We start from the raw sequence: 27785 nt of genomic DNA on the forward strand, positions 1-27785 counted from the left end.
GTACCTGACCTTTGTTGCAAATCTGATCATGTATTATGCATTAGGCTAAAAACACAAGACAAATGTCAGGATTTGTTGGTGAAATAGCCATCCTGTCAACCTGTACTGCTTCATTACTGTAGTAGTAATAAGGGCCGTAAGTCCAGCATATTTTTGGTCACGTCTCAGCTCCTGCTCCTCTACATCCCTTCCCATCCCCATCCCCTGCCTGACAGCATGACTGTAGTGGATCACCAAAATAAGAGGAAGATGAAACAAATAAAAACACCTTGTCTAAAGAAAATCATGTCGAAGCAATTAAGTAAATAAAGTTTATTGATGCAAAAAAGAAGCGCTTTCTTTTTTAAATACACAACATTAAAGCCTTATGATGCTAAATGTTTTGCTTTAACATTAACTGTACAAAAACACCGTCTGATAAATGAAGAGCAAAGCTGCACAGAAGGTTTAATAAACAAAGCTTTGGTTTTTCATGTTGTTTTTTCTTCTTCTTGTCATTTCAGATGTCGTTGTTTGATCTGGAAGAAAACCAGAGAAGATAGAGGTTTATTTTTGTAAGAATGAGGCTGTTTCATGACATATTACTCCCATTTAAAACACGTTGAACAACAAATGGAATATGGAAATTGGTAAATTGAAATACTTACATGTTGTTACGCTGCATTTTTACTAACAGCTGTTCCTGGTTTGACTTCAGAATAAACAGTTTCCTCCGCTGGAGCGCGACTTGACTTCCCTATGAATTGAGAGATGATTGTTATATCTACTTTTCAAAATCAATGCCAGTACTCCCCCCAGTTCACAATAGAAATGTACTGGTATACATGTTCCTCACAAGAGGGTAGTTTGATAGAAGGAATTGCTCATGATGATTCACAACAGTTAAGGATACAGATGAATGAAATGCCCTGATGTTTAATCATGAATGCATGGAATAGTCAGATAATGAAATGAACAAACATTGACAACGTAACGTGTAGGATTTGAGCCTTGCTGACTTTAGCGTCCGCCTGTGGTAGCTTTCAAAATGACACCCTAGCAGGCAGCACGCAACCCAACAAAAGCTCAAAGCCAGTTGTATTTCATCATACCGGCTGCAGCTGATGCCTTCTGCACACATGAGTAAACACAATCCTCCGGTTCCTCTTTCTTCCCTGTTAGACGGATCAGGAGGAAGCATGGAAAGACAATACTTGACTTAATTTAGCCGACAGAAGCATCCCAATTATTGCACCTTATTGTTACATAGATGAAAATACTCACCCTTCTTAGAAATCTTTTTGAGCTCGACCACAGAATATGTGACATCTGTGGATTCATCTGAAATGTACAATTTATTTTATGTTTAAAAGAGTGAACCTTGAATTGTCATGTTCCAGTATTTATATTTACTATACTGTACCATTTGCAGGTTCCTCGGGGCCTTTGATTGTTTCATAGAGAACCGTATTATCTGAAAGGTAATCAAATTCATGTTAAAATCCCTCCATATGAACTCCTACATTTAAAAAAACAACCAATGTATAAAGGATTCAGGCGGACCCTGGAGTACAGAAGCACATTCTCTAAGGTGATTTTCATCCTGGTTGATCATGTGGTCTGTAGCAGGGCTCTGATTGGTCCTCTGAGAGCTGGTGGGCAAAACAGGTGTAGTGAATGAAGTGGATTTATGGAGGAACATATAACTGCTGCCATGTTCATAATGAAAGGAAAGAGTGTTGTACCAACCTGATATGGCATGAACCTGTAAAGAAATAAAGAGATGTGCTGCTATATTATTTTTCATTGCGAAAGTGTCCTTCTGTTAAAACGGTACACGTGATTACATTCGAATCGATGTTATATCAGAAGAAAACTATCTCACCTTTTGACTTTCTGTATAAATACAGGAACAGCAGCAGAAAGATGATCAGTAAAACTCCACAAAGCAGTCCAACGATCAGCAGGATGGGAAATTGAGAGTCTTTTCCAGGCTGAGACGCTGCTATTATAAATAATCTATATTAATATGTATTCATATAAAACTTTCCTTTTATAGATTAACTGTTAGAACATTTCTCTTACACAAATACAGTTTCATTCAGAGGAAAGGTTTTTATCATACTCACATTTTACTGACAACCAGCTCTGTGACGTGCTACCATATACTGAATCTCTCCGTTTACATTTATAAAAGCCTTCATCTGACTTTGACACTGCAGGGATGGTCATCTCTCTTCTGGTATCGTTCTGGATGAGTTTGTCATTCTTATAGAAATCCACATTATAAACGGGTTCTGTCTTGAACTCGCAGCTAAGAGTGACAGAACGTCCCTCAGCCACCGGACGGACAGGGCTCACCAGCATCAGATCACCATCTGTGAAAAATCAAAGAATATAAAGGCTTTGACTCCTTGGACTTGGCTGAAGTGTCATGGTGTAGATGTATGAGAACAATAAAACACATAGAATTTTATCTTAGATCTTTGAAAATGTGCCTTTTTTATAAAGTTGTACTCACTTTGAAGAGACGTTTGGATAATGCTCGTCACCGTCACATTTCAAAACAACAAAATACTTCAGAAACAAACATTTTAAATAATTAAAACTCACACTGTGTACTGATGTTGACTGCATTACTGAACTGTCCGGTTTCAGACTCACACCAGTACACTCCACTAATCCAGTCTCTGGTCATTTTGCATGTGGATCCAGTCATTGTCCCCCAGATAGAACAGTCAAGAAGGAAGCCAAATTTCGAGAACCTCATCACTCTCCACTCAGTGGAGTTTCCGTCACAGCTCAGTGACACAGACGTTTGGGTGAAGTGCTGCACACTCTCAGGACTCACTGTGAGAGACGCTGCTGAGTTAATATCTGAAACACAGAACATAGAGAGGGGACAAAAAGCATTTATGTATATGGAAGGCTTAAAGTCAACTTGAACCTGACAAAAGGACAAAGAAGCCTTTAAACAATCATACAGACTGAGTGTCTAATTAAAGCATGTTACACATAGAGGGGACATTCAAAACATGCTGTAAAAGACAATGCATGGGTACAGCAAAACTTCCACTTAAATGATCCTAAGAAAGGAAAAAGAGATTAAATAAACCTAAAAAGAGAGAGTTTAATACATGCAGATATTGCATTTGTTGAAATTAAAAATAATTGGTGTTGGTTTTATGTTGTATGTAAAAAGCAGTAATACCAAATGACACAATAACAAATACATCCATTTAAATGTGTGTGTGTGTGTGTGTGTGTGTGTGTGTGTGTGTGTGTGTGTGTGTGTGTGTTGTGTGTGTGTGTGTTGTGTGTGTGTGTGTTGTGTGTGTGTGTGTGTGTGTCAGAGATGGGGGACTCGAGTCTAGTGAATTGACTCGAGTCAGACTTAAGTCGCCAGATTGAGGACTTGTGACTTGCTTGATCAACAGTGAGAAAAGACTCGACTTGACTTGGACTTGCTACTCATGACTTGAGACTTGACTTAGACTTGCATGCAATGACTCGACAAGTCATTGCTGTCTTGGTTAATTGGTGAATAATAATAATAAAAAATATTTTCGATTGGATGTTTCCTGTTGCATGTGGGCGAACCTGGCAACCAGAAATCTCTACTAGGTGATGCGCCCGCCATCTACAGTAGAGCGGTCGGGTTTGGAAGATGGAAGGTGCTACCAGTTCTGCTGCTACTTGCAGCCAGTGTTCCCAAAATCATAAAATTTGGATTTAAGACTATTCAACTCAACAAAAGAAACGATTCGCCGTGTGCAAGGTGTGTAGCGCAAAGAAAAGTACTACACAAAGGAAAAGTAAGTAATGTCTCTAGCTAATTTCACATTATTGTTAATCTAACGTTAGCTGGCAGCTAACATCCATCTCCATCAGTCAAACGTGACAAGAGCTTACTGTTTGCATCACATTAAGTTTTAATCATGTTGACTTAGTATTCACATTGATCCCGCCTATCAAATAACAGACAATTTGACTGAAATACGGCAGTTTATCTGAAATTGCCAGATTGATTTCACTTGGCAGATCAGGCCTAGCTAGCGCTAGTTGCTAGTCCAAAGTCTACCACATCATGTAGCTGTTAGCTTGTTAGCGCTAGCTGCTTTTTTTTTTGTTAAATCATATATAAAGTATAACAGCCAAACAACATGCACAAACCCTATTACTGCAAATGTAGTATAAGTATATGATATATGAGAGATGTATGACATAAATGAGAAATGGGCCACTTTCAAGAGTAAATCGTATATATAAGTGTCTCCATTTCATTTCCGTATGGTATTTATTAATGGAATATTATGCAATGAAAAAATGAGCTAAAAGTAGTTTTTTTGCACTTCTCCCCTCTGTCTAGATTTGAAGAGTACATCACTTCTAAGGACACATTTGACACCAATAACAAAGTTTCGCAGTTTTTTACTTCAAAAAACTCCAAGAATACCTAAAACCCTTTAATCACCCCACAGAAAGAGTGAGAGAGTGGGGGCCCTTTTGAAGGAGTAGTGGACAAAATTTGTTTTTGTTCAAGTTCATTCCTTTTTGCATTTTCCCTTTGTTTTCTGTCTTTTGCAAAAACTTTAAAAAAAAAAGGATTTGCCCTTTTCCCAACTTTTTTTAAAAAAAGGTTGAAATAAAAGGAAGGGGTTTTTGCTGCTGTTCCCAAGAAAAACCCCCCTGCTTTTGAGAAATTTTGTCTGGTAATTATTGTTTGGTACCCCGGGGGCCCTGTAGCCCGTTCCTTAATTTTGATCCGGGTGGTCCTATGAGTATTTTTTAATTTTTCTTTAAACCTTAAACCCCCTTCCCCCTATTTGTTACCCTTTTTTTCCAAAAAAGGGGTACCTAAAACTTAGGGTGGGAGTCCCCTTTAAAATTTTTAAAATGGTTGCCCTTTCCCCTTATTTTATTTCCCATGACCCTTTACTTACTTGACCTTTGACTCTCACAAAAATACTTGAGACTTTCTTTAACTTGGAAAAGGGTTTAAACTTGAGACTTGCTTGAACTTGCATTTGTTACTTACCCCTCCTGGTGTGTGTGTGTGGGGTGTGTGTGTGGTGTTTTGGTGTGGTGGTGTGTGTGGGGTGTGTGGTTGTGTGTGTGGGCAGGGTGAAAAGAGGGTCCCGGAGATTTAACCAGGTCTGAAACAATCGCATCATTCCCGTTTCAGAGAAAAGGTTTTTTAAAAAAATGAACTAAAACCTGATGCCCGGTGTTCAGGAGAAGTTCCCCAAAATAAGTTACTTAAATTCTGTTTTTTCAAATAAAGGGAAAAAAAAAATTTAAACCTTGCTCCCCAAACCCGACAAACTTTGGGGAAGACATTTTTTGACCTAATGGGGTGCCCCACTAAAAAAGAAACACACTAACCCCCCAGACCAGAGGAACGCACCTGCTATCAGACGGGAAAAACCGGGTCTCCTCTTCCTCCCTGCCCACATACCCCCTGGTGTGCTGCCATCAACGATTAAAAATCCTGTTTATCCCCAAATGGGGCTGTCAGCAAACAGCTCAAAACCCGTAATAGTTTTAGGGGACTTTTGGGGGCACCCCTTTTACCATAAAAAACCCCCACCACAGAAGGATGATCAAACCCGCAGTTTTAGAGTTACTGAGGGTCCAGGACCAGCCATGATGGAGACACATGAGGCCCCCCGAAGACCCCTCTGTTGGAAAAAACATTTCACAGAATGAAAAACGTATGTTTTGGGCGTGGGAAAAAATGCACTTCAAGCATCTAAATGTGTAATTCAGATGTGAACGTGCACGTCCATAAATACCTAACCAAAAAAATTTTTGATTATATTTGTGTTTTTCATAAAACAACAAACATGTAAAAAAATTTTTTTATGACTTTCTGTCAGAAAAACTTTCAAAGTGAGAACTTCACTTTCCCCGGGTTAGAGCCCTTTCACCTTTTATTTGCCCAACCCCCTGTAGTCCCCCCTTTTTTATGAAGGGGCAAAGTGAGATTCCCGAGCTGCGTCTACCCGGGATCATCCAAAAATAAATCCCACTCAAAGTTCCCTCCACCTTAATTTCACACGTTTGAGTAACTGTTTCTCCCCCGAGTAAAAATTTAGGGCCCGTTGGGTTGCAGGGCACAAACAGCCTGGTTTTTGACTGGGGAACCATCAATGACACCAAAAACAAAGGCAATTTTTTGACATCAAACGTATCATTTTTTGTATGTAATCCTTTAAAAAGTTTTCGGGATACACAATATGTTTTTTTTTACCGAGGTTTCCCTCGCTGTACTCGTGTTAAAGGGGGGAAAAAGGGTCTTTTTTCCTCTTTCCCCCTTGCACCCGTAGAACGCCTCCCCGGACACACTGAGGATACCATCTGGTGTTCAGGGGGTTTAGAGGTTTTTTCCCCCCTTTTTTGTACCAAAAATATTTCCCAAACCCGAAGAAGAAATGGTGCTACAGAGCAACAGGGAACATTGCCCCCCCTGTAACTGTTGTCCTCAGCTGGGGCCCTTTGGGTTTTGCTGTTTAATGTAAATAAAGGTAAACACTTTTTTTCAAATTGTTAGTTTTTTGTCCCCGTGAATGCCTACTTTACAAAATAAAAAGAATTTTAAAAAAATTAACCAGCACTTTTTCGTAACCTTTTAAAACACCCGTGTTTTTAGATGAAAATTGGAGAAAAAATAACAACTTTCTTTTGTTTATATTTTAAACCACTGAAGTAGTTTGGGAAAAAGAACTTTTTAGTAGAAACCCCCCATTAAAAAGGAAACTTTTTAAAATCATAGGGTTTGTGTCCCCTTTTTTTGTGAGAAAGAAGCCCGATATTAACCCCTTTTTTTTTTTCATTCCCGGGATTTAAAACATGGGTGCAAACTTTTAGTAAGAGAACCCTTTTCTTCATTTTCAGCGTGATTGGTCAGATTCTTCACCCCCCAAAATTTTTAACTGAAAAAAGCCCCCCTCTGACATTTCTTGAATCTGGTGGTTTCTGTCCGTTGTGGATTAATGACCGTTTCTGTAAAAGGGACCCTTCCCCTCCTCGAGTAAACGATGCCCACAGTGCAGAGCACTGATTCTCCTTCAAACAAGGGAGACGCAGGTCTTTTCCCGGGTCCCCCCCTTTCTGTTCCCGTGTAACACAAATGGTTTTCCTTTTTTTTTAGTAAAACAGCTCAATTTAAAACCCCATTATTTAAACTAAAAATAATTTTTTTTCCCAAATAATGAAAAAAAAACATTTTCACTCTCGGAAAAAGGAACACATTTTGAAATGCCGTTTGATGAATTAAATGTTTTAAAACAATTTTAAAAAAAATTTACTTCTGGAAATTTAAAAAACATGAGCCCGATTTTTAAAATTAGAGCCCTTTTCCAAACTGGGTGATCATATTTAAAAAGGCTCATTTAAATTAAAAAAATAGCTTTTTATTTTTTTTCTTTTCCCTGGTGGGATTACTTTTGATCACTTACCTTATACATTTTTAAAGAAACCCTTTTTGCTTTTTCTTTTGAGCCCAAAAAGGGGATTAAAATAAAACTGGGAAATTTAAAACCCCTTTTCCCATAATAGAAAAGGTTAAAATTTTTTTCTTTTCTTTTCTGGGATAAAAACTCTTTCCTTTTTGGGTTTTAGATTTCGTAATAAACCCTCTCTGTCTTTTTCCCCCCTTAATGCACACTTGAAAGGGAAAAAGACTCCCCGGGAAAAAAGGTGTCCACTTTGGCTCAATGGGCCAGCACGCAACAAAAACCCTCACAAGGGAAACCCTAAAGTAAAAAAGTGTTTTTTTTTGTCAAAAAATGAAAACACCTTGACAGAACCAACAATCAAAAATCGGATGTTGTTTGGGGAGTTATTGGGGAGATTTTTTCTTGAGTGAGGAAACAACAAAAAAAAAAATGTAAAAAACCTTTTAGCTTGTCCACGGTTTAGTGAATTTTAAACACTGGGAAAAATATGAAAATACATCAATAATTACAATCTGACAGAAATCAAATATATCCTAATCTCCTTTTTTGTTGTATCAGTAAGCAATTAAAACATAAACCCTCAAAAAGAAAAAAAAAACCCCGTAGAGAGAGCAAAGTGTTTTCCCCATCTTCACATCCAACACCATCATCGTTCCCCTTTTTCCTTTAGAAATGGATTTAACTTTGTGTGAATAAAAAAATTGAAACCCGTAGCAGATGAAAGAAAACAGGAACTACAGAGAAAAAACCCCTAAAAAAGCCCAATTTAAAAATTGGAAACGGAAGTTGATTTTAAAAAAATTGGGTTTTTAAAAAATGCCAAAAGTCTGGGCTTCCCTTCCCCCTTTTTCACAAAGCTCCCCACACCCGAAAAGCTTTCAACACAACACACCTTCCCTTTTCCCCCTAAAAAGAAAGTAAGGTAAATTTAAAAAAATCCTTCCTGACGTAGATAAGACCGCCCTGTCGGGTCCCTGCCTTTTGAACCCCTGGGCAGTAAAGATTGATGCGATATAAAACTGCTGCATGAAAATCCAAAAAAAAGTTTTTTTTCAATAGAAGAAATAAAGTGACAAAATTTAAAGCGTCATACTTTACTTTATAAAGCAACGGGCCCCCACCCAAAATTTCATATAACAAGGGGTGTTGAACCGCTTTTAAAACCCAAAAAGTTAACTGCATTTTTGGAGAAATTAAGGGGGAAATTCTAGTTTTGAAAAAAACCCCACCCTCGGGAACCCCCATAGTCTCTTTAAACCCAAAATTTTTAATTAAGACAAGAAAGTCCGCCCCCTTAAATAGAAAAGACTCACTATTTAAGGGGGCCCTAAATTTAAAACTATACTTCGAATGAAGGGAATTTATTTCAATCTTTTTAAGCCCCACAAAATTTGGGCAAAACAAAAAAGAAATAGACAAATAATAAATACCCCCAAAACTTTAGTAGCTGTGTATTTTAAATGTGGCCCGGAAATTTAAAATCGAAACTTCCAAGAAAAAACCTTTGCTTTGTCACATTGATTTTGACTTTTTGGGGGTTAAATTTTAATCGGGTTTTTATGATTATAGTCCCTTTTTATTTTCAATGAAAAGGTTCTCACCTTTTTGGGTTTTCTGCCCGCGATAAAAAGGGCCCGCAAAACAGGGGACCCATCAGTAAAACTCCACAAAGCACCCGCAGTTTAACAGACGGGAAAATTTAGAGTCTTTTCCACTGAGACACTTTTAATATAAATAATCTAATTTTATTTTTTTATAATAAAACTTTTCTGAAAAACCAGAGCTTTTAAATGGGGTTTAAAAACCAAAAACCCCGTTTAAACCCGACCCCCGTTCCTGAGAAATGGTTTTAAAATTTGTGTAATAGAAAGATTTTAAACGCAACAGATGAAAAAAAATTCCCGGAACTACAGGAAAAAAAATGCAATGTAGTTTTTTTTAAAATTTTTCGCTTCGTTTTTCCCTTTTTACACAAAAGCCACAGAAAAAAGACAGGTTTTTAAAAACCCCTCATGGTTCCCCCCTTTTTGTCTAAAAAAAAAAAGGTACCAAAAGGAAAATACAATTAAAAGGATTACCAAATTTAAAAATCCTGGGCTTTTTTCCCCCCCAAACGAACCTTTAATATAACATGTGTTTAAAAAGCAAACATCACGAAACAAAAAGCAGTGGGTGTATCCAACACAACTTTTTTTTTCATCTCACTTTTTTGGGGAATTTTTTAGTTTTTTAAAATTTTAAAAAAACCCTCACAAAAACACAGGGAAATCTCTCCAAAAGTCTCTTAACCAGAAGGGAAATTTTTTAAAAGGGGCCTCCCCCTCTTTTAGAGAGACCTATCAAAATTTTAAGGGGGGAACATTCATTATCAAACACCCAATGAAGCAATCAAATTTTAAACTTGTGTAAGCGCATAAATTGGGTCAAAACAACAAAGAAATATGCCCAAATAAATAAAAAAAACCAAAAACACTTCAGAGCTGTGGGAGTTTCAAAAAAGTGGCTGGTAGCAAAATTTAAAAAACTTTTCCCCTTCCCTGCAACATGCAAAGAAAAGGAAAATGTATTTTTACTTAGGGGAGCACATTTACATGGCATCAGAGCCCGGGGCCAACCCTCAGAAAGGGCTGTTTTTGGGAATGCAGGTAGAGATGAGATGAAGGAGTTGGACACCACCTTGTGGTCGTATATATCGAAGGAAAAACTGCTACTATAAATGCCCCATTTACTGGAGGAGTAAAAAAAACATATCCTCTAAACTTTCTCACATTAACTGGGCTAGAGATTTTCCCCTACAAACAGCAAAGTTGGGTTTTTTTACCCCCCGGACAATTTAGGAAAAACCCGGTACGTATATTCAAATTTGAAACCACCCTAAAAAAAAGAAAATACTCCCAGAAATTTATTAAAATATGAAAATGCCAAAAAAGGGTTTTTTTGTTTGCAAAAAATAAAAGGTTCTGGTTTTTCTTCCGGACCGGGGTTTGATTTTCATTGAAAGCACCTTCTGTAAAAACGGGAAAAATTATGGGGTTGTTTTTTCTATTGGGGGCGACCCTTTGAAAAATAATTCCCCCCGTTTTTCAGATATGTTGGTTTATCTGCTTCACACAATACGAACCTTTGGGGGTTTTTTAAAAATAAAATAAAAAAAATACAAGTTAAAATTTTTTTTATTTAAAAAAAAAAGAACCAAAAAAACTGAATCAAAACAAATTTTCCCCTGAAAAAGGTTTTGTCTTCAGTTTTCCCTTTTTATGCTTGAAATCTGTTTTACCTTCACGAAAAACCTGAAACCGGGGACTTTAATTCAATTGTTTTTTTGGTTTAACGATTTTACATACCGGATCCCGGGTTTGGGTTTAAAAACAATGATATGGGAATTTTTTTAAAAACAAAATATTAGGTTCAAAAATTAAATTTCGGGTTTTAACATAAAAATTGTTTTACCTAATAGACCCTTTAAATTTTAAAAACAACGGTTTTTTAGTTCTTTTAGTGGGACGGAGCTGCTGAACCCTTTTAATACTTTTGGGTTTTTGCAGATAAATGAAAGGCTTCAGATCATTTGTTGGCACCCTGTGGTAGCATCTAGTAAGATTCATTCACTGCACAGAACATGCAGGTATAATTGCATTCAGGTTGTATTCATAATATATATATGTATACTGTGTGACTATACTGCATATATTAGTATCTGGCTCTGATATCAACAAATGTACAACAGTGTTTGAGCCACATGATCTGTATCAGTCTTGTAACAGATAAAGTAGCAGTACAATATTTTAAACTAATATAAGTACACAGAAAGTAAGTATATGTCAGGGTTGGGGAAATAGGACCCAAGGCAGTAACACAAAGGGAGGCAGGTACAGGTCCAAACAAAAGGCGAGCTTTATTCAAATTAAAGCTGTACTTTCAAACAAAGAAAAACCTCACCTACACTAACCAGGGGACACAGGGACACCAGGAACAGGAGCAGACAGACGGACGGACAGGAACAGGCAGGTAACATGGACAAGATCAGGTGGGAAACGACGACAACCGAACAAGAGACAAAAGGGCAACAGAGACTAAATACACAAGGGTAATCACAAGACAAGACGCAGCTGGAGAGGGGAGGAGAAACACAGGGGCAACAGGTGAACACAATGACACAATCAGGCACAGGAGGGCAGTGTTGTAGTCCGACTCGTGAGCTAAATTTAGAGACTCGTGACTTGACTTGGACTTGAGCACTAATGACTTGAACTTGGACTTGGACTCGTGTATTCGGACTCGCGATGACTCGAAAGGACTCGACTTTGTCATTAAAACCCTGAGGACGATGAACGCCACAGTGCGTTTTCGCAACGTTTTCGATATGTTTCTATTAACATTTATGCCATAATACGGCGTAGAAATGCTGCCGGAATCGGTAGACTCTCTTCTTTCCGATGCATTCTCCGGCGAGATCCTACGTGATTCACAGCCGGAGCTCGGGGCCAATAATAGAGCTTGACGCAAACATCTCTGTGAACGGTCTGTGTGTCAAGCTCTCTTATTGGCCCTTTCAATGCATATGAAAGTTCACAGCGCCCGCCATTAGGACACGCCTATGAGCTGCGGGACCACAGTATGTTTTTTTAAAGTTTAACAACACAGGGTTTCCCACACATACACTTTACTTGGGCGGGCCACCCAGGTATATTAACGGCCGCCCAAGTGTATTTCGCGACCCTTTTATCTATTTTAATCCGTCCGCGAGCACGACGCTATCCGCGGTCGATTAACTAGTGGACAATGATCTCCTTGCTCTAGGCCTCCTGTACCTGTTCGCTCTGCTATCGTGTCCCCCCCCCCCCCGGACTTGATCAATAGGGATACGACTCAGACTTGAATTGGATGAGTCGTGGACTCAACTCAGACTTGAACACCGGAGACTTGAACCTGGCCTTGGGACTCGAGTCATAGTGACTTGACTACAACACTGCAGGAGGGAAACACAGACAGGAAGTGAAGCTAAACATGACACAAGAGGGGAAAACATTTCAAAATAAAACAGGAAACAGACCCTAAACAAGGATCATGGCAGTATACAGTTGAAGTGCAAAGCATTCAGCATGTTCCTAGAAAGGCCTCTGCACTATTTACACAAATCGGCAAATTCACTCAATTGCTGAAACAAGGAAGCTTCATGTTTGTATCCGTTCCATTGGTTCTGTCCATGTGGAAGTCTTTACTCATCTGGAAGAAAACCAAAGTGAGTTATGATGTGGGTAACTCCTGCTCATGGTACCGACTATTTTCTAATAAAACAATGTATGGTAATGCCAACTGATTTGTGTAAATGCATAAATGAATGAAGATGTGTTAGGGTATATTTCATTAAATCAAAACATGTGTGGAAAACAACGTGCTGATTATAAAAAGACATAAAATGCACAAAAGTTGGTGGATTTGATCATTGCTGAGACTGGCAAGCAGCACAGCACTCAATATAAGCTTTTAGTATATGTATGTGTTTATGTATACAAGTATTTAGACTTTACCTGCTGCCACGTTTGAGTAAAGGCTCTGTTCTGGTGTATTACTGGCACCTGTTAGAAGGATTAAAATAATGCATCAAAGGACATCTCCTGTACTTTATTCAGACACTGCTGACCTACAAAAGCATCTCAACCACTGCATGTAGTATTTGTAACTGCTGCCTGTTAAACACAAATGAAATACTGTACCATTTCCAGCTTCTACAGGCTGTCCGATTACTTCATAGAGACAACGATCAGCTACAGAGAAGTGAACATAAAGCCACGGTTACACCAGTCATTGCACAATTACGGATAAGAGGTCAAAATAAATCCTATTACTAAACCGGATAAGGGCTGACCCTGGAGAAGAGCAGAATATTGTTGATGATGACTTTCATCCTGGTTGATCTTGTGGTCTGTAGCAGGGCCCTGATTGGTGCTCTGAGATCTGCTGGGTCATACACATGAAGACAATGAAGTGGATTGAATTAAATAGAACTGCTGTAATGTTCAAAACGAAAGAAAAGAGGGTTGTACCGACCTGATGGGGACCGAATCTGTAGAAAAAAGAAAAACCTTTGCTTAGTCACATCGATTTTGACTTGTTGGCGTTAAAAGTAATCTGGGATTTTGAGTGATTATAGTCCATTTGATATCAGACGAAAAGGTTCTTACCTTTTGATTTTCTGCAGCGATACAGGAACAGCAGCAGGAGAACTATCAGTAAAACTCCACAAAGCAGCCCAACGATCAGCAGGACGGGAAATTGAGAGTCTTTTCCAGGCTGAGACGCTGCTAATATAAATAATCTATGTATTCATATAAAACTTTCCTTTTATAGATTAACTGTTAGAACATTTCTCTTACACAAATACAGTTTCATTCAGAGGACTTTTATAATCTCAGACTGTAACAGCTTACAAAAAAGGAAAGGTTTTTATCATACTCACATTTGACTGACAACCAGCTCTGTGACGTGCTACCATATACTGAATCTCTCCGTTTACATTTATAAAAGCCTTCATCTGACTTTGACACTGCAGGGATGGTCATCTCTCTTCTGGTATCGTTCTGGATGAGTTTGTCATTCTTATAGAAATCCACATTATAAACGGTTTCTGTCTTGAACTCGCAGCTAAGAGTGACAGAACGTCCCTCAGCCACCGGACGGACAGGGCTCACCAGCATCAGATCACCATCTGTGAAAAATCAAAGAATATAAAGGCTTTGACTCCTTGGACTTGGCTGAAATGTCATGGTGTAGATGTATGAGAACAATAAAACACATAGAATTTTATCTTAGATCTTTGAAAATGTGTCTTTTTTATAAAGTTGTACTCACTTTGAAGAGACGTTTGGATAATGCTCGTCACCTTCACATTTCAAAACAACAAAATACTTCAGAAACAAACATTTTAAATAATTAAAACTCACACTGTGTACTGATGTTGACTGCATTACTGAACTGTCCGGTTTCAGACTCACACCAGTACACTCCACTAAACCAGTTTCTGGTTATTTTGCATGTGGATCCAGTCATTGTCCCCCAAGAAGAACAGGGATAATGGTGGACAGATTCCGAGAACCTCATCACTCTCCACTCAGTGGAGTTTCCGTCACAGCTCAGTGACACAGACGTTTGGGTGAAGTGCTGCACACTGTCAGGACTCACTGTGAGAGACGCTGCTGAGTTAATATCTGAAACACAGAACATAGAGAGGGGACAAAAAGCATTTATGTATATGGAAGGCTTAAAGTCAACTTGAACCTGACAAAGGACAAAGAAGCCTTTAAACAATCATACGGACTGAGTGTCTAATTAAAGCATGTTACACATAGAGGGGACATTCAAAACATGCTGTAAAAGACAATGCATGGGTACAGCAAAACTTCCACTTAAATGATCCTAAGAAAGGAAAAAGAGATTAAATAAACCTAAAAAGAGAGAGTTTAATACATGCAGATATTGCATTTGTTGAAATTAAAAATAATTGGTGTTGGTTTTATGTTGTATGTAAAAAGCAGTAATACCAAATGACACAATAACAAATACATCCATTTAAATGTGTGTGTGTGTGTGTGTGTGTGTGTGTGTGTGTGTGTGTGTGTGTGTGTGTGTGTGTGTGTGTGTGTGTGTGTGTGTGTGTGTGTGTGTGTGTGTGTGTGTGTGTGTGTGTCAGGATGAAAAGAGGGTCAGGAGATTAACTCAGAGTCTGAATCAGTCGATCATCATTCTGTTCTTCAGAGAATGGTTTTGAAAACTGAACTATGACCTGATGCTGGTGTTCAGGAGAAGTTCCCAAAATAAGTGACTGTATTCTGTTTTGCAGTAATGGAAAAGTAAAATCAAACCTTGCTCCAGACCAGACAAACTTTGATGAAGACATGTTTTGACCTAATGGTGGTGCCAACTAAAGAAAGAAGAACACACTGACCTCCAGACCAGAGGAACGCAGCACTGCTCTGCAGACTGTAAAACACTGGATCTCCTCTTCCTGCTCTGCACACATATCCTGCTGTGTGTGTCTGTCCATCAACGATGTAGAGATCCTGTTCAGTCCCACTGGCGCTGCCAGCTAGCAGCTCATAGCTGTAGGAGCTGTCTGACAGTCTGGGAGCAGCCTTATACCAGTAGAACCTCCAGCCAGCAGAAGGATGATCAACCCTGCAGTTCAGAGTTACTGAGGCTCCAGGACTCAGCCATGATGGAGACACAGTGAGGACAGGCTGAAGTCTCTCTGTTGGAAACACATTTCACAGAATGAAGAGATACTGTATGTTTTGATCGTGGATAAAATGCACTTCATGCATCTAAATGTGTAATTCAGATGTGAACGTGCACTGTCCATAAATACAATAACCAACAATTTGTTGATTATATTTGTGTTTACATAAAACAACAAACATGTAAAAAGATGTTGTATGACTTACTGTCAGATACTTTCAATGTGAGAACTTCACTCCACGGTGTTAGAGACATTTCACCTTTCAGTTTGCCCAGACACCTGTAGTCTCCACTTTTTGATGAAGGAGCAAAGTGAGATGTCTGAGCTGCGTCTGACCCGGGTATCATCCATGAATACTCCCACTCATGTTCTCCTCCATCCTTAATTTCACACGTTAGAGTAACTGTTTCTCCAGAGTATATCTCAGGCCAGTTGGGTTGCAGGGTCACAACAGCCTGGTTTGTGACTGTGAACCATCAATGAGCACCAAAAGCAAAGGCAATTTTAGACATCAAACGTATCATTTTTAGTATGTAATCCTTAATATGTTTTCTGTATGACACAATATGTTTTATTTACCGAGTCCATCGCTGTACTCTGTGTAGTAAAGAGGGTCTCCTCTTCCTCCTCTGCACCAGTAGACGCCTCCTCGTGACACACTGAGGATACCATCTGGTGTGTTCAGGGGTTCAGAGGTTTTCTCTTTTTTGTACCAGAAGTATTTCCAACCAGAAGAAGATGATGGTGCTACAGAGCAAGTCAGGGTCACATTGCCCCCTCCTGTAACTGTGTCTCTCAGCTGGGCCTTTGGTTTAGCTGTTTAATGTAGAATAAAGGTAAACACTTTTACAAATTGTTAGTTATTGTCCCTGTGAATATGCCTAGCTTGACACATAATAGAAATGTATTATATATATTAACCAGCACTCTTAGTAACATTAAATCACAGTGTTGTTAGAATGAAAATATGGAGAGAAATAACAACTATGCTTATGTTTATATTCATAACCACTGAAGTAGTTGGTAAATGAACTTTGAGTAGAAACCCACATGAAACAGGAGGAACATTTAAACAGTCATAGTTTAGTGTCCAGTGTTTGTGAGATGATGCAGATATTAACATTCTGTTCATTCTGGGATTACTACATGGCTGCAGCTTTTAGTATGAGAACTACTTACGTTCAGTTCTTAGCGTGATTGGATCAGATTCTTCTTCCCCAAATTTACAACTGTAAGAGCTCCCATCTGACATTACTTGAATCTGGTGGTTTCATTGACACATTGACAGAACGCAACACTCATGTAACCAGGTTGAAAATAACCATCCAGTGAAATCAAAATGAGATAATAAATCTGTAATTTGGTTCAAATACAAACACTAGGTATCGTTATAAGTGTGTTTTAAATATCTACTTCATACAAAAATAACAATTAAAAGCTATTTCATAACAGCTTAAAAAGGGTAAGTGTAATAAATGTGTTTAAAAGACAAAGATGTATAGTTATTCATATTGTGTTTTATTTGGAAAGTTCATGGTTGAAAGAGGAAGTAGTGTTTGTGAATAAGGGTAATCCTGGTCTCTCATTGGTTGAGGTTAGCAGGAAGTGAATGTGAGTGAGGGTTACGAGTTGTGACTGGACTGAAAAAGTCACAGCACAGATAGTAAGTGAAGTTTGTGGAAAATTCACACTTAACTCACACTGAGGTAAGTGTGAATTAGAGTTTGTATTTCTTAAACTGATTCCGGTGTGATAATTGGTTATTTCCTTTTAACAGAGGTATTTAAATGTGCTAAGGGTTAGTGACATTGTGTTCAACTCAAATAGTTATACATTTACATGATCTGTTGCTCAGCTTCATTGTGCAGGGTGTCTATTTTATAGCAGAGTAAGGTTTCTAATACTAGTGAAACTACAATATTAAAGGAGCTTACCGGGTACATTGGTAAAAGAGAAACAGGATAACTTTAGAGAAATGAGACGTTACCTTGGGTATTCTTCCTTGTTAATGAAATGTATTGACTTAAAGAACTCAGGGTGCGTCCCTGACTAAACGAGGGAATAACTGGGTTTCACACAATAAAGAGGATGTTGTTTGGAGAGTTATTGGTAGATTTATCTTGAGTGAGTAAACAATAAAAAAGTAAATGTTAGAATTACCTTGAGCTTGTCCACGGTTCAGTGAATTCAGCACTGGAATAAGTATGAAACTACATCAGATATATTTAAGCTGACAAATATTTCATAACCTCAAGCATTCAAAAACTTGTATCAATGACAAAACATAAAACACTCACAGAAAAAACCCAGTAGAGAGAGCAAGGTGTGTCCCATCTTCACATCCAACACCGATCATCTGTTCCTCTGTTCCTGAGAAATGGTTTTACTTTGTGTGAATGGAAAGAATGAAACTGTAGCAGATGAAGAGAACTCAGGAACTACAGAGAAACCAATGCAATGTAATATTGGAAACGGAAGCTGATTTAAAACTTGTTTTAAAAAGTGCACAGTCTGGGCTTCCTTCCCTTTTACACAAAGCTCACACACCTGAACAGCTTTCAACACAACAGCACATTCTTTTCACCTAAGAGATGTAAGGTATTAAAATATCCTTCCTGACGTAGATAAGACGCTCCTGTCGGCTCGTGCCTCTGCACACATGGTCAGTAATGATTGATGCTGATATAAAGACTGCTGCATGAAGTCACAAAGTGTTCTCAATAGAAGAAATAAAGTGATCAAATTGAATGCGTCATACTCACTTTATAATGCACGGGCCCTCTCACCAATATTTCATATGAACATGTGTGTGTTGAACAGCTTTAACCAAATAGTTGAACTGCAGTGTTGGAGAGTTATGGAGGATTTAAAGTATAAGTTTAGAAACAACCTCAACCACAGGAAGTCTCTCATAGTCTCTTAACCAGAAGTGAATGTGAAGAGAGACAATGTCCTGCCCCCTCTTTTAGATAGACTCTATCTACTTTAAGGGGGCATCATTCATTATCTATATCATTCGTAATGAAGCAATCATTTCAATCTTGTGTAAGCGCATAATTGGATCAAAACAACAAAGAAATATGATCTAAATAAATAAATACCACAACACTTCAGTAGCTGTGTAGTTTCAAATGTGGCTGGTAGTCAAAATTGAAAGCTTCCACTTCCATGCATCAGTGCAAAGATAAGGAAGTGTATTTATTAGTTAGGGAGTCACATTTACATGGCATCAGACCCTGGTGCCAGACCTCAGAAGGACTGTTTGTGTAGTGCAGGTAGAGTATGAGATGAAGTAGTTGGACACCACCTTGTGGTCGTATATCGAAGGAAAGCTGCTACTATAACTGCACAGTGACTGGAGGAGTAAACTACATATCCTCAGTAGAACATACTCACATTAACTGGACTAGAGATCTCTCTACATACAGCATAGTGTTTGTTTACCCACGGACAATTTAGGAACACAGGTACGTATATTCACATTTTGAAACCACATAAGATAATGAAGTACTCGCAGAAATCATGTAATATATGAAGTGCATAAAGGGTTTTATGTTTGCAAAATATAAAAGGTTCTGGTTTTCTTCCTGGACGGGCTTTGATTGCATTGAAAGCACCTTCTGTAATAACGGTAATACTTATGGGGTTGTTGTTTTTCTATTGGGGACGAGCGTTTGAGTAATTCCACCGTGTTTCAGATATGTTGGTTCATCTGCTTCACACAATACAGAACGTTTGTGTTATTAAAGATGAGATAATAAGAAAATACAAGTTAATTTTTACTTTTATTAATAAAAAAGAGCCAAAAAATCTGAATCAAAACAAATCCACTGAACAAAAGGTGTGTGCTTCAGTTCCTTTGGATGCTTGAAATCTTGTTTGACCTTCACTGAAAAACCTGAAACGGTGACTTTAATTCAATGTATTGTGTCAACAGATTTCACATACCTGTATCAGGTTGGTTAAAAGCAATGATATGAAGTTTAAATACAAAATATTAGGTTCAACTTAATATTACTGCTTTCAACATAAAGTTGTTGACCTAATAGACTTAATTATAGTCAACGTTTCAGTTCTTTCAGTGTACTGGTGCTGCTGAGACTTCAGATGACTTGGCTTCTGCAGATAAATGAAAGGCTTCAGATCATTTGTTGGCACCCTGTGGTAGCATCTAGTAAGACTCATTCACTGCACAGAACATGCAGGTATAATTGCATTCAGGTTGTATTCATAATATATATATGTATACTGTGTGTCTATACTGCATATATTAGTATCTGGCTCTGATATCAACAAATGTACAACAGTGTTTGAGCCACATGATCTGTATCAGTCTTGTAACAGATAAAGTAGCAGTACAATATTTTAAACTAAATATAAGTACACAGAAAGTAAGTATATGTCAGGGTTGGGGAAATAGGACCCAAGGGCAGTAACACAAAGGGAGGCAGGTACAGGTCCAAACAAAAGGCGAGCTTTATTCAAATTAAAGCTGTACTTTCAAACAAAGAAAAACCTCACCTACACTAACCAGGGGACACAGGGACACCAGGAACAGGAGCAGACAGACGGACGGACAGGAACAGGCAGGTAACATGGACAAGATCAGGTGGGAAACGACGACAACCGAACAAGAGACAAAAGGGCAACAGAGACTAAATACACAAGGGTAATCACAAGACAAGACGCAGCTGGAGAGGGGAGGAGAAACACAGGAGCAACAGGTGAACACAATGACACAATCAGGCACAGGAGGGCAGTGTTGTAGTCCGACTCGTGAGCTAAATTTAGAGACTCGTGACTTGACTTGGACTTGAGCACTAATGACTTGAACTTCGGACTTGGACTCGTGTATTCGGACTCGCGATGACTCGAAAGGACTCGACTTTGTCATTAAAACCCTGAGGACGATGAACGCCACAGTGCGTTTTCGCAACGTTTTCGATATGTTTCTATTAACATTTATGCCATAATACGGCGTAGAAATGCTGCCGGAATCGGTAGACTCTCTTCTTTCCGATGCATTCTCCGGCGAGATCCTACGTGATTCACAGCCGGAGCTCGGGGGCCAATAATAGAGCTTGACGCAAACATCTCTGTGAACGGTCTGTGTGTCAAGCTCTCTTATTCGCCCTTTCAATGCATATGAAAGTTCACAGCGCCCGCCATTAGGACACGCCTATGAGCTGCGGGACCACAGTTATGTTTTTTTAAAGTTTAACAACACAGGGTTTCCCACACATACACTTTACTTGGGCGGGCCACCCAGGTATATTAACGGCCGCCCAAGTGTATTTCGCGACCCTTTTATTTATTTTAATCCGTCCGCGAGCACGACGCTATCCGCGGTCGATTAACTAGTGGACAATGATCTCCTTGCTCTAGGCCTCCTGTACCTGTTCGCTCTGCTATCGTGTCCCCCCCCCCCCGGACTTGATCAATAGGGATACGACTCAGACTTGAATTGGATGAGTCGTGGACTCAACTCAGACTTGAACACCGGAGACTTGAACCTGGCCTTGGGACTCGAGTCATAGTGACTTGACTACAACACTGCAGGAGGGAAACGCAGACAGGAAGTGAAGCTAAACATGACACAAGAGGGGAAAACATTTCAAAATAAAACAGGAAACAGACCCTAAACAAGGATCATGGCAGTATACAGTTGAAGTGCAAAGCATTCAGCATGTTCCTAGAAAGGCCTCTGCACTATTTACACAAATCAGCAAATTCACTCAATTGCTGAAACAAGGAAGCTTCATGTTTGTATCCGTTCCATTGGTTCTGTCCATGTGGAAGTCTTTACTCATCTGGAAGAAAACCAAAGTGAGTTATGATGTGGGTAACTCCTGCTCATGGTACCGACTATTTTTTAATAAAACAATGTATGGTAATGCCAACTGATTTGTGTAAATGCATAAATGAATGAAGATGTGTTAGGGTATATTTCATTAAATCAAAACATGTGTGGAAAACAACGTGCTGATTATAAAAAGACATAAAATGCACAAAAGTTGGTGGATTTGATCATTGCTGAAACTGGCAAGCAGCACAGCACTCAATATATCTCCTGTACTTTATTCAGACACTGCTGACCTACAAAAGCATCTCAACCACTGCATGTAGTATTTGTAACTGCTGCCTGTTAAACACAAATGAAATACTGTACAACTTCCAGCTTCTACAGGCCCTCCGATTACGTCGTAGAGACAAGGATCAGCTACAGAGAGGTGAACATCAAGCCACGGTTACACCAGTCATTTCACAATTACGGATAATTACGGTGCCTCTGCACACATGGTCAGTAATTATTGATGCTGATATAAAGACTGCTGCATGAAGTCACAAAGTGTTCTCAATAGAAGAAATAAAGTGATCAAATTGAATGCGTCATACTCACTTTATAATGCACGGGCCCTCTCACCAATATTTCATATGAACATGTGTGTGTTGAACAGCTTTAACCAAATAGTTGAACTGCAGTGTTGGAGAGTTATGGAGGACTTAAAAGTATAAGTTTAGAAACAACCTCAACCACAGGAAGTCTCTCATAGTCTCTTAACCAGAAGTGAATGTGAAGACATAGAAAGTCCTGCCCCCTTAAGTAGATAGACTCTATCTACTTTAAGGGGGCATCATTCATTATCTATATCATTCGTAATGAAGCAATCATTTCAATCTTGTTTAAGCGCATAATTGGATCAAAACAACAAAGAAATATGATCTAAATAAATAAATACCACAACACTTCAGTAGCTGTGTAGTTTAAAATGTGGCTGGTAGTCAAAATTGAAAGCTTCCACTTCCATGCATCAGTGCAAAGATAAGGAAGTGTATTTATTAGTTAGGGAGTCACATTTACATGGCATCAGACCCTGGTGCCAGACCTCAGAAGGACTGTTTGTGTAGTGCAGGTAGAGTATGAGATGAAGTAGTTTGACACCACCTTGTGGTCGTATATCGAAGGAAAGCTGCTACTATAACTGCACAGTGACTGGAGGAGTAAACTACATATCCTCAGTAGAACATACTCACATTAACTGGACTAGAGATCTCTCCACATACAGCATAGTGTTTGTTTACCCACGGACAATGTAGGAACACAGGTACGTATATTCACATTTTGAAACCACATAAGATAATGAAGTACTCGCAGAAAACATACATAATATATAAGCTTTTAGTATGTATGTGTTTATGTATACAAGTATTTAGACTTTACCTGCTGCCACGTTTGCGTAAAGGCTCTCTTCTGGTGTATTACTGGCACCTGTTAGAAGGATTAAAATAATGCATCAAAGGACATCTCCTGTACTTTATTCAGACACTGCTGACCTACAAAAGCATCTCAACCACTGCGTGTAGTATTTGTAACTGCTGCCTGTTAAACACAAATGAAATACTGTACAATTTCCAGCTTCTACAGGCTGTCCGATAGAGACAACGATCAGCTACAGAGAAGTGAACATAAAGCCACGGTTACACCAGTCATTGCACAATTACGGATAAGAGGTCAAATAAATCCTATTACTAAACCGGATAAGGGCTGACCCTGGAGAAGAGCAGAATATTGTTGATGATGACTTTCATCCTGGTTGATCTTGTGGTCTGTAGCAGGGCCCTGATTGGTGCTCTGAGATCTGCTGGGTCATACACATGAAGACAATGAAGTGGATTGAATTAAATAGAACTGCTGTAATGTTCAAAACGAAAGAAAAGAGGGTTGTACCGACCTGATGGGGAACGAATCTGTAGAAAAAAGAAAAACCTTTGCTTAGTCACATCGATTTTGACTTGTTGGCGTTAAATGTAATCTGGGATTTTGAGTGATTATAGTCCATTTGATATCAGATGAAAAGGTTCTTACCTTTTGATTTTCTGCAGCGATACAGGAACAGCAGCAGGAGAACTATCAGTAAAACTCCACAAAGCAGCCCAACAGTCAACAGGACGGGAAATTGAGAGTCTTTTCCAGGCTGAGACGCTGCTAATATAAATAATCTGAATTTGCTGTTTTATATAACACTTTCCTCCAAGCACAGAGCTTCAAGGTCGGAGCAAGCCTCAAAAACCTCCAACATTGATAAGCTATGACGATCAAAAAGTTATGAAAAACCTTCATTCACACATTCATGTACATCTAAGGAATATACACAACTATACAAATACACTTACACACACACACACACACACACACATCCTAAATATTCACACAAGTATTGCAACAAATTCACAAACTACACTAGCATAAACCCTGTTCACATCTCTTACATTTTACATGCTGCTCATGTATTCATGGTCATGTGGTCATGTTCTGAATACAGAACTAAAAATATCTCCCTTACTAAAACCAAATTGTATAATTCAGACAACTTGTAATAGTAACTGTAAGACTCAGCAACACATATTAAAAAGAGGAAGCTGTTTTTATCATACTCACATTTTACTGACAACCAGCTCTGTGACGTCCAACCATCTACTGAATCTCTCCGTTTACATTTATAAAAGCCTTCATCTGACTTTGACACTGCAGGGATGGTCATCTCTCTTCTGGTATCGTTCTGGATGAGTTTGTCATTCTTATAGAAATCCACATTATAAACAGTTTCTGTCTTGAACTCGCAGCTAAGAGTGACAGAACGTCCCTCAGCCACCGGACGGACAGGGCTCACCAGCATCAGATCACCATCTGTGAAAAATCAAAGAATATAAAGGCTTTGACTCCTTGGACTTGGCTGAAGTGTCATGGTGTAGATGTATGAGAACAATAAAACACATAGAATTTTATCTTAGATCTTTGAAAATGTGCCTTTTTTATAAAGTTGTACTCACTTTGAAGAGACGTTTGGATAATGCTCGTCACCTTCACATTTCAAAACAACAAAATACTTCAGAAACAAACATTTTAAACAATTAAAACTCACTCTGTGTACTGATGTTGACTGCATTACTGAACTGTCCAGTTTCAGACTCACACCAGTACACTCCACTCATCCAGTTTCTGGTTATTTTGCATGTGGATCCATTCATTGTCCCCCAAGAAGAACAGTCATGAAGGTTGCCAGAAGAAAACCTCATCACTCTCCACTCAGTGGAGCTTCGGTCACAGCTCAGTGACACAGACATTTGGGTGAAGTGCTGCACACTGTCAGGACTCACCTGTGAGAGACGCTGCTGAGTTAATATCTGAAACACAAAGAGGGGACAATTAAGACACTCCTACTTTAACAAACTAAAGCAGGAGGAAGACAAAAGACAGTACAAGTGCCTCAATCTCACACCATTAAATGTTTGAAGTATCGTTCATGTCTTGAACAACATTACCAGCAGATAAATATCTTAAAACACATTCCCACTCAAGAAAACACTTACCAGTTAAGGTGTCTAATTTCAATATATTGTAGAAGAACTTTATTATTACGTGATGGATTTACAAAGCCTAAGGTTTGAACGATGGACAACAACTTATGTGTCAGGATGAAAAGAGGGTGAGGAGATTAACTCAGAGTCTGAATCAGTCGATCATCATTCTGTTTCAGAGAATGGTTTTGAAAACTGAACTATGACCTGATGCTGGTGTTCAGGAGAAGTTCCCAAAATAAGTGACTGTATTCTGTTTTGCAGTAATGGAAAAGTAAAATCAAACCTTGCTCCAGACCAGACAAACTTTGATGAAGACATTTTTTGACCTAATGGTGGTGCCAACTAAAGAAAGAAGAACACACTGACCTCCAGACCAGAGGAACGCAGCACTGCTATGCAGACTGTAAAACACTGGATCTCCTCTTCCTGCTCTGCACACATATCCTGCTGTGTGTGTCTGTCCATCAACGATATAGAGATCCTGTTCAGTCCCACTGGCGCTGCCAGCTAGCAGCTCATAGCTGTAGGAGCTGTCTGACAGTCTGGGAGCAGCCTTATACCAGTAGAACCTCCAGCCAGCAGAAGGATGATCAACCCTGCAGTTCAGAGTTACTGAGGCTCCAGGACTCAGCCATGATGGAGACACAGTGAGGACAGGCTGAGGTCTCTCTGTTGGAAACACATTTCATGGAATGATAACGTTATGATGTTTCATTTGCGGGTAACATGCACTCCTGGGATCTTACATATTTTCCACAAACATATAAAACTAATGTAAGCATGAACTTAAATATAATAACCAAAATACTATTTAGTTATGGGGTTTATTTTACAACTAAAAAAAAAGTCATGTCGAGGAAAAAGCTGTTATTGAACTTGGTCATGGTGGTATTACTTTGATCACTTACCTGATACAGTTAGAAAGACCTTATTGCTTTTCTTTGTTGAGCCCATGTGATTAAAATAACACTGGTATTCACCACTGTCGCCAGTATATAGAGGTTGTAATTTATAGTTCTCATGTTTGTAGTAAGGGAGAAATTCTCCACCATCCCTGTAGATTGCGTAAGACCAGTCTCTGTCTTTTTCTCCTGTAATGTCACACTTGAAGGTAACAGACTCCCCGGTAAAAAAGGTGGTCCACTTTGGCTCAATGGTCAGCACAGCATCTAAAAACCATCACAAGAAACATAAAGTAAAATGTGTTTTCTTTTTGTCAGAAATGTAGAACACATTGACAGAACGCAACACTCAAAAATGCGGATGTTGTTTGGAGAGTTATTGGTAGATTTATCTTGAGTGAGTAAACAACAAAAAAGTAAATGTTAGAATTACCTTGAGCTTGTCCACGGTTCAGTGAATTCAGCACTGGAATAAGTATGAAACTACATCAGATAATTATCAATCTGACAGAAATCAAATATATCCTAATCTCCTTTTATGTTGTATCAGTAGCAATTAAAACATAAAACACTCACAGAAAAAACCCAGTAGAGAGAGCAAGGTGTGTCCCATCTTCACATCCAACACTAAAAACCTGTTCCTGAGAAATGGTTTTACTTTGTGTGAATGGAAAGAATGAAACTGTAGCAGATGAAGAGAAATCAGGAACTACAGAGAAACAAATGCAATGTAGTATTGTTAGTGGTAGTTGATTTAAAACTTATTTAAAAAGTACACAGTCTGGGTTGGTCTGGGTATCCTCTCATGATAAAAAGATGTAAGGTATTAAAATATCCTTCCTGACGTAGATAAGACGCTCCTGTCGGCTCGTGCCTCTGCACACATGGTCAGTAATGATTGATGCTGATATAAAGACTGCTGCATGAAGTCACAAAGTGTTCTCAATAGAAGAAATAAAGTGATCAAATTGAATGCGTCATACTCACTTTATAATGCACGGGCCCTCTCACCAATATTTCATATGAACATGTGTGTGTTGAACAGCTTTAACCAAATAGTTGAACTGCAGTGTTGGAGAGTTATGGAGGACTTAAAGTATAAGTTTAGAAACAACCTCACCCACAGGAAGTCTCTCATAGTCTCTTAACCAGAAGTGAATGTGAAGAGAGACAATGTCCTGCCCCCTCTTTTAGATAGACTCTATCTACTTTAAGGGGGCATCATTCATTATCTATATCATTCGTAATGAAGCAATCATTTCAATCTTGTGTAAGCGCATAATTGGATCAAAACAACAAAGAAATATGATCAAAATAAATAAATACCACAACACTTCAGTAGCTGTGTAGTTTCAAATGTGGCTGGTAGTCAAAATTGAAAGCTTCCACTTCCATGCATCAGTGCAAAGATAAGGAAGTGTATTGATTAGTTAGGGAGTCACATTTACATGGCATCAGACCCTGGTGCCAGACCTCAGAAGTACTGTTTGTGTAGTGCAGGTAGAGTATGAGATGAAGTAGTTGGACAACACCTTGTGGTCGTATATCGAAGGAAAGCTGCTACTATAACTGCACAGTGACTGGAGGAGTAAACTACATATCCTCAGTAGAACATACTCACATTAACTGGACTAGAGATCTCTCTACATACAGCATAGTGTTTGTTTACCCACGGAGAATGTAGGAACACAGGTAGGTATATTCACATTTTGAAACCACATAAGATAATGAAGTCCTCGCAGAAATCATGTAATATATGAAGTGCATAAAGGGTTTTATGTTTGCAAAATATAAAAGGTTCTGGTTTTCTTCCTGGACGGGCTTTGATTGCATTGAAAGCACCTT

The 27785-nt window shown here is 38.8% G+C and overlaps 2 protein-coding genes and 2 long non-coding RNA genes across 8 annotated transcripts; all 4 read right to left on the reverse strand.

Moving 5' to 3' along the window:
- Positions 1-297: 297 nt before the first annotated feature.
- LOC134872043 (Fc receptor-like protein 4) lies at positions 298-26648 on the reverse strand. The gene is made up of 14 exons (XM_063895132.1): positions 26517-26648; positions 26374-26406; positions 25947-26207; positions 25405-25707; positions 2593-2856; positions 2109-2357; positions 1865-1984; positions 1729-1744; positions 1543-1631; positions 1403-1453; positions 1264-1320; positions 1092-1154; positions 648-736; positions 298-518 (listed from the first exon to the last, which is right to left on the reverse strand). The coding sequence occupies exons 1-13, from the start codon at positions 26551-26553 to the stop codon at positions 654-656; spliced, it is 1626 nt and encodes a 541-aa protein (XP_063751202.1). The 5' UTR covers positions 26554-26648; the 3' UTR covers positions 298-518; positions 648-653.
- Positions 11310-16941, reverse strand: LOC134872042 (uncharacterized). 5 transcript variants are annotated; one of them, XM_063895130.1, is made up of 12 exons: positions 16855-16941; positions 16255-16491; positions 15881-16141; positions 15385-15687; positions 14384-14647; positions 13900-14148; positions 13625-13744; positions 13491-13506; positions 13309-13397; positions 13157-13207; positions 12971-13018; positions 11310-12665 (listed from the first exon to the last, which is right to left on the reverse strand). In XM_063895130.1, exons 1-12 carry the CDS (start codon positions 16925-16927, stop codon positions 12658-12660), a joined length of 1719 nt encoding a protein of 572 aa, XP_063751200.1. In that variant the 5' UTR covers positions 16928-16941; the 3' UTR covers positions 11310-12657. The 5 variants fall into 5 exon arrangements, 3 of the variants coding, with proteins under 3 accessions (XP_063751200.1, XP_063751199.1, XP_063751201.1); XM_063895129.1 differs by having other exon boundaries at positions 13309-13400; XR_010166772.1 differs by having other exon boundaries at positions 12971-13207; positions 13625-13741.
- Positions 17836-18551, reverse strand: LOC134872046 (uncharacterized). Its single transcript, XR_010166776.1, has 3 exons — positions 18438-18551; positions 17973-18045; positions 17836-17868 (listed from the first exon to the last, which is right to left on the reverse strand). It is a non-coding gene; the product is annotated as an uncharacterized LOC134872046 (long non-coding RNA).
- Positions 20128-23050, reverse strand: LOC134872047 (uncharacterized). The gene is made up of 2 exons (XR_010166777.1): positions 22898-23050; positions 20128-21485 (listed from the first exon to the last, which is right to left on the reverse strand). It is a non-coding gene; the product is annotated as an uncharacterized LOC134872047 (long non-coding RNA).
- Positions 26649-27785: the final 1137 nt, after the last annotated feature.

Source organism: Eleginops maclovinus, chromosome 11 (genome assembly GCF_036324505.1).
Source record: "Eleginops maclovinus isolate JMC-PN-2008 ecotype Puerto Natales chromosome 11, JC_Emac_rtc_rv5, whole genome shotgun sequence".
Taxonomy (NCBI): Eukaryota; Metazoa; Chordata; class Actinopteri; order Perciformes; family Eleginopidae; genus Eleginops; species Eleginops maclovinus.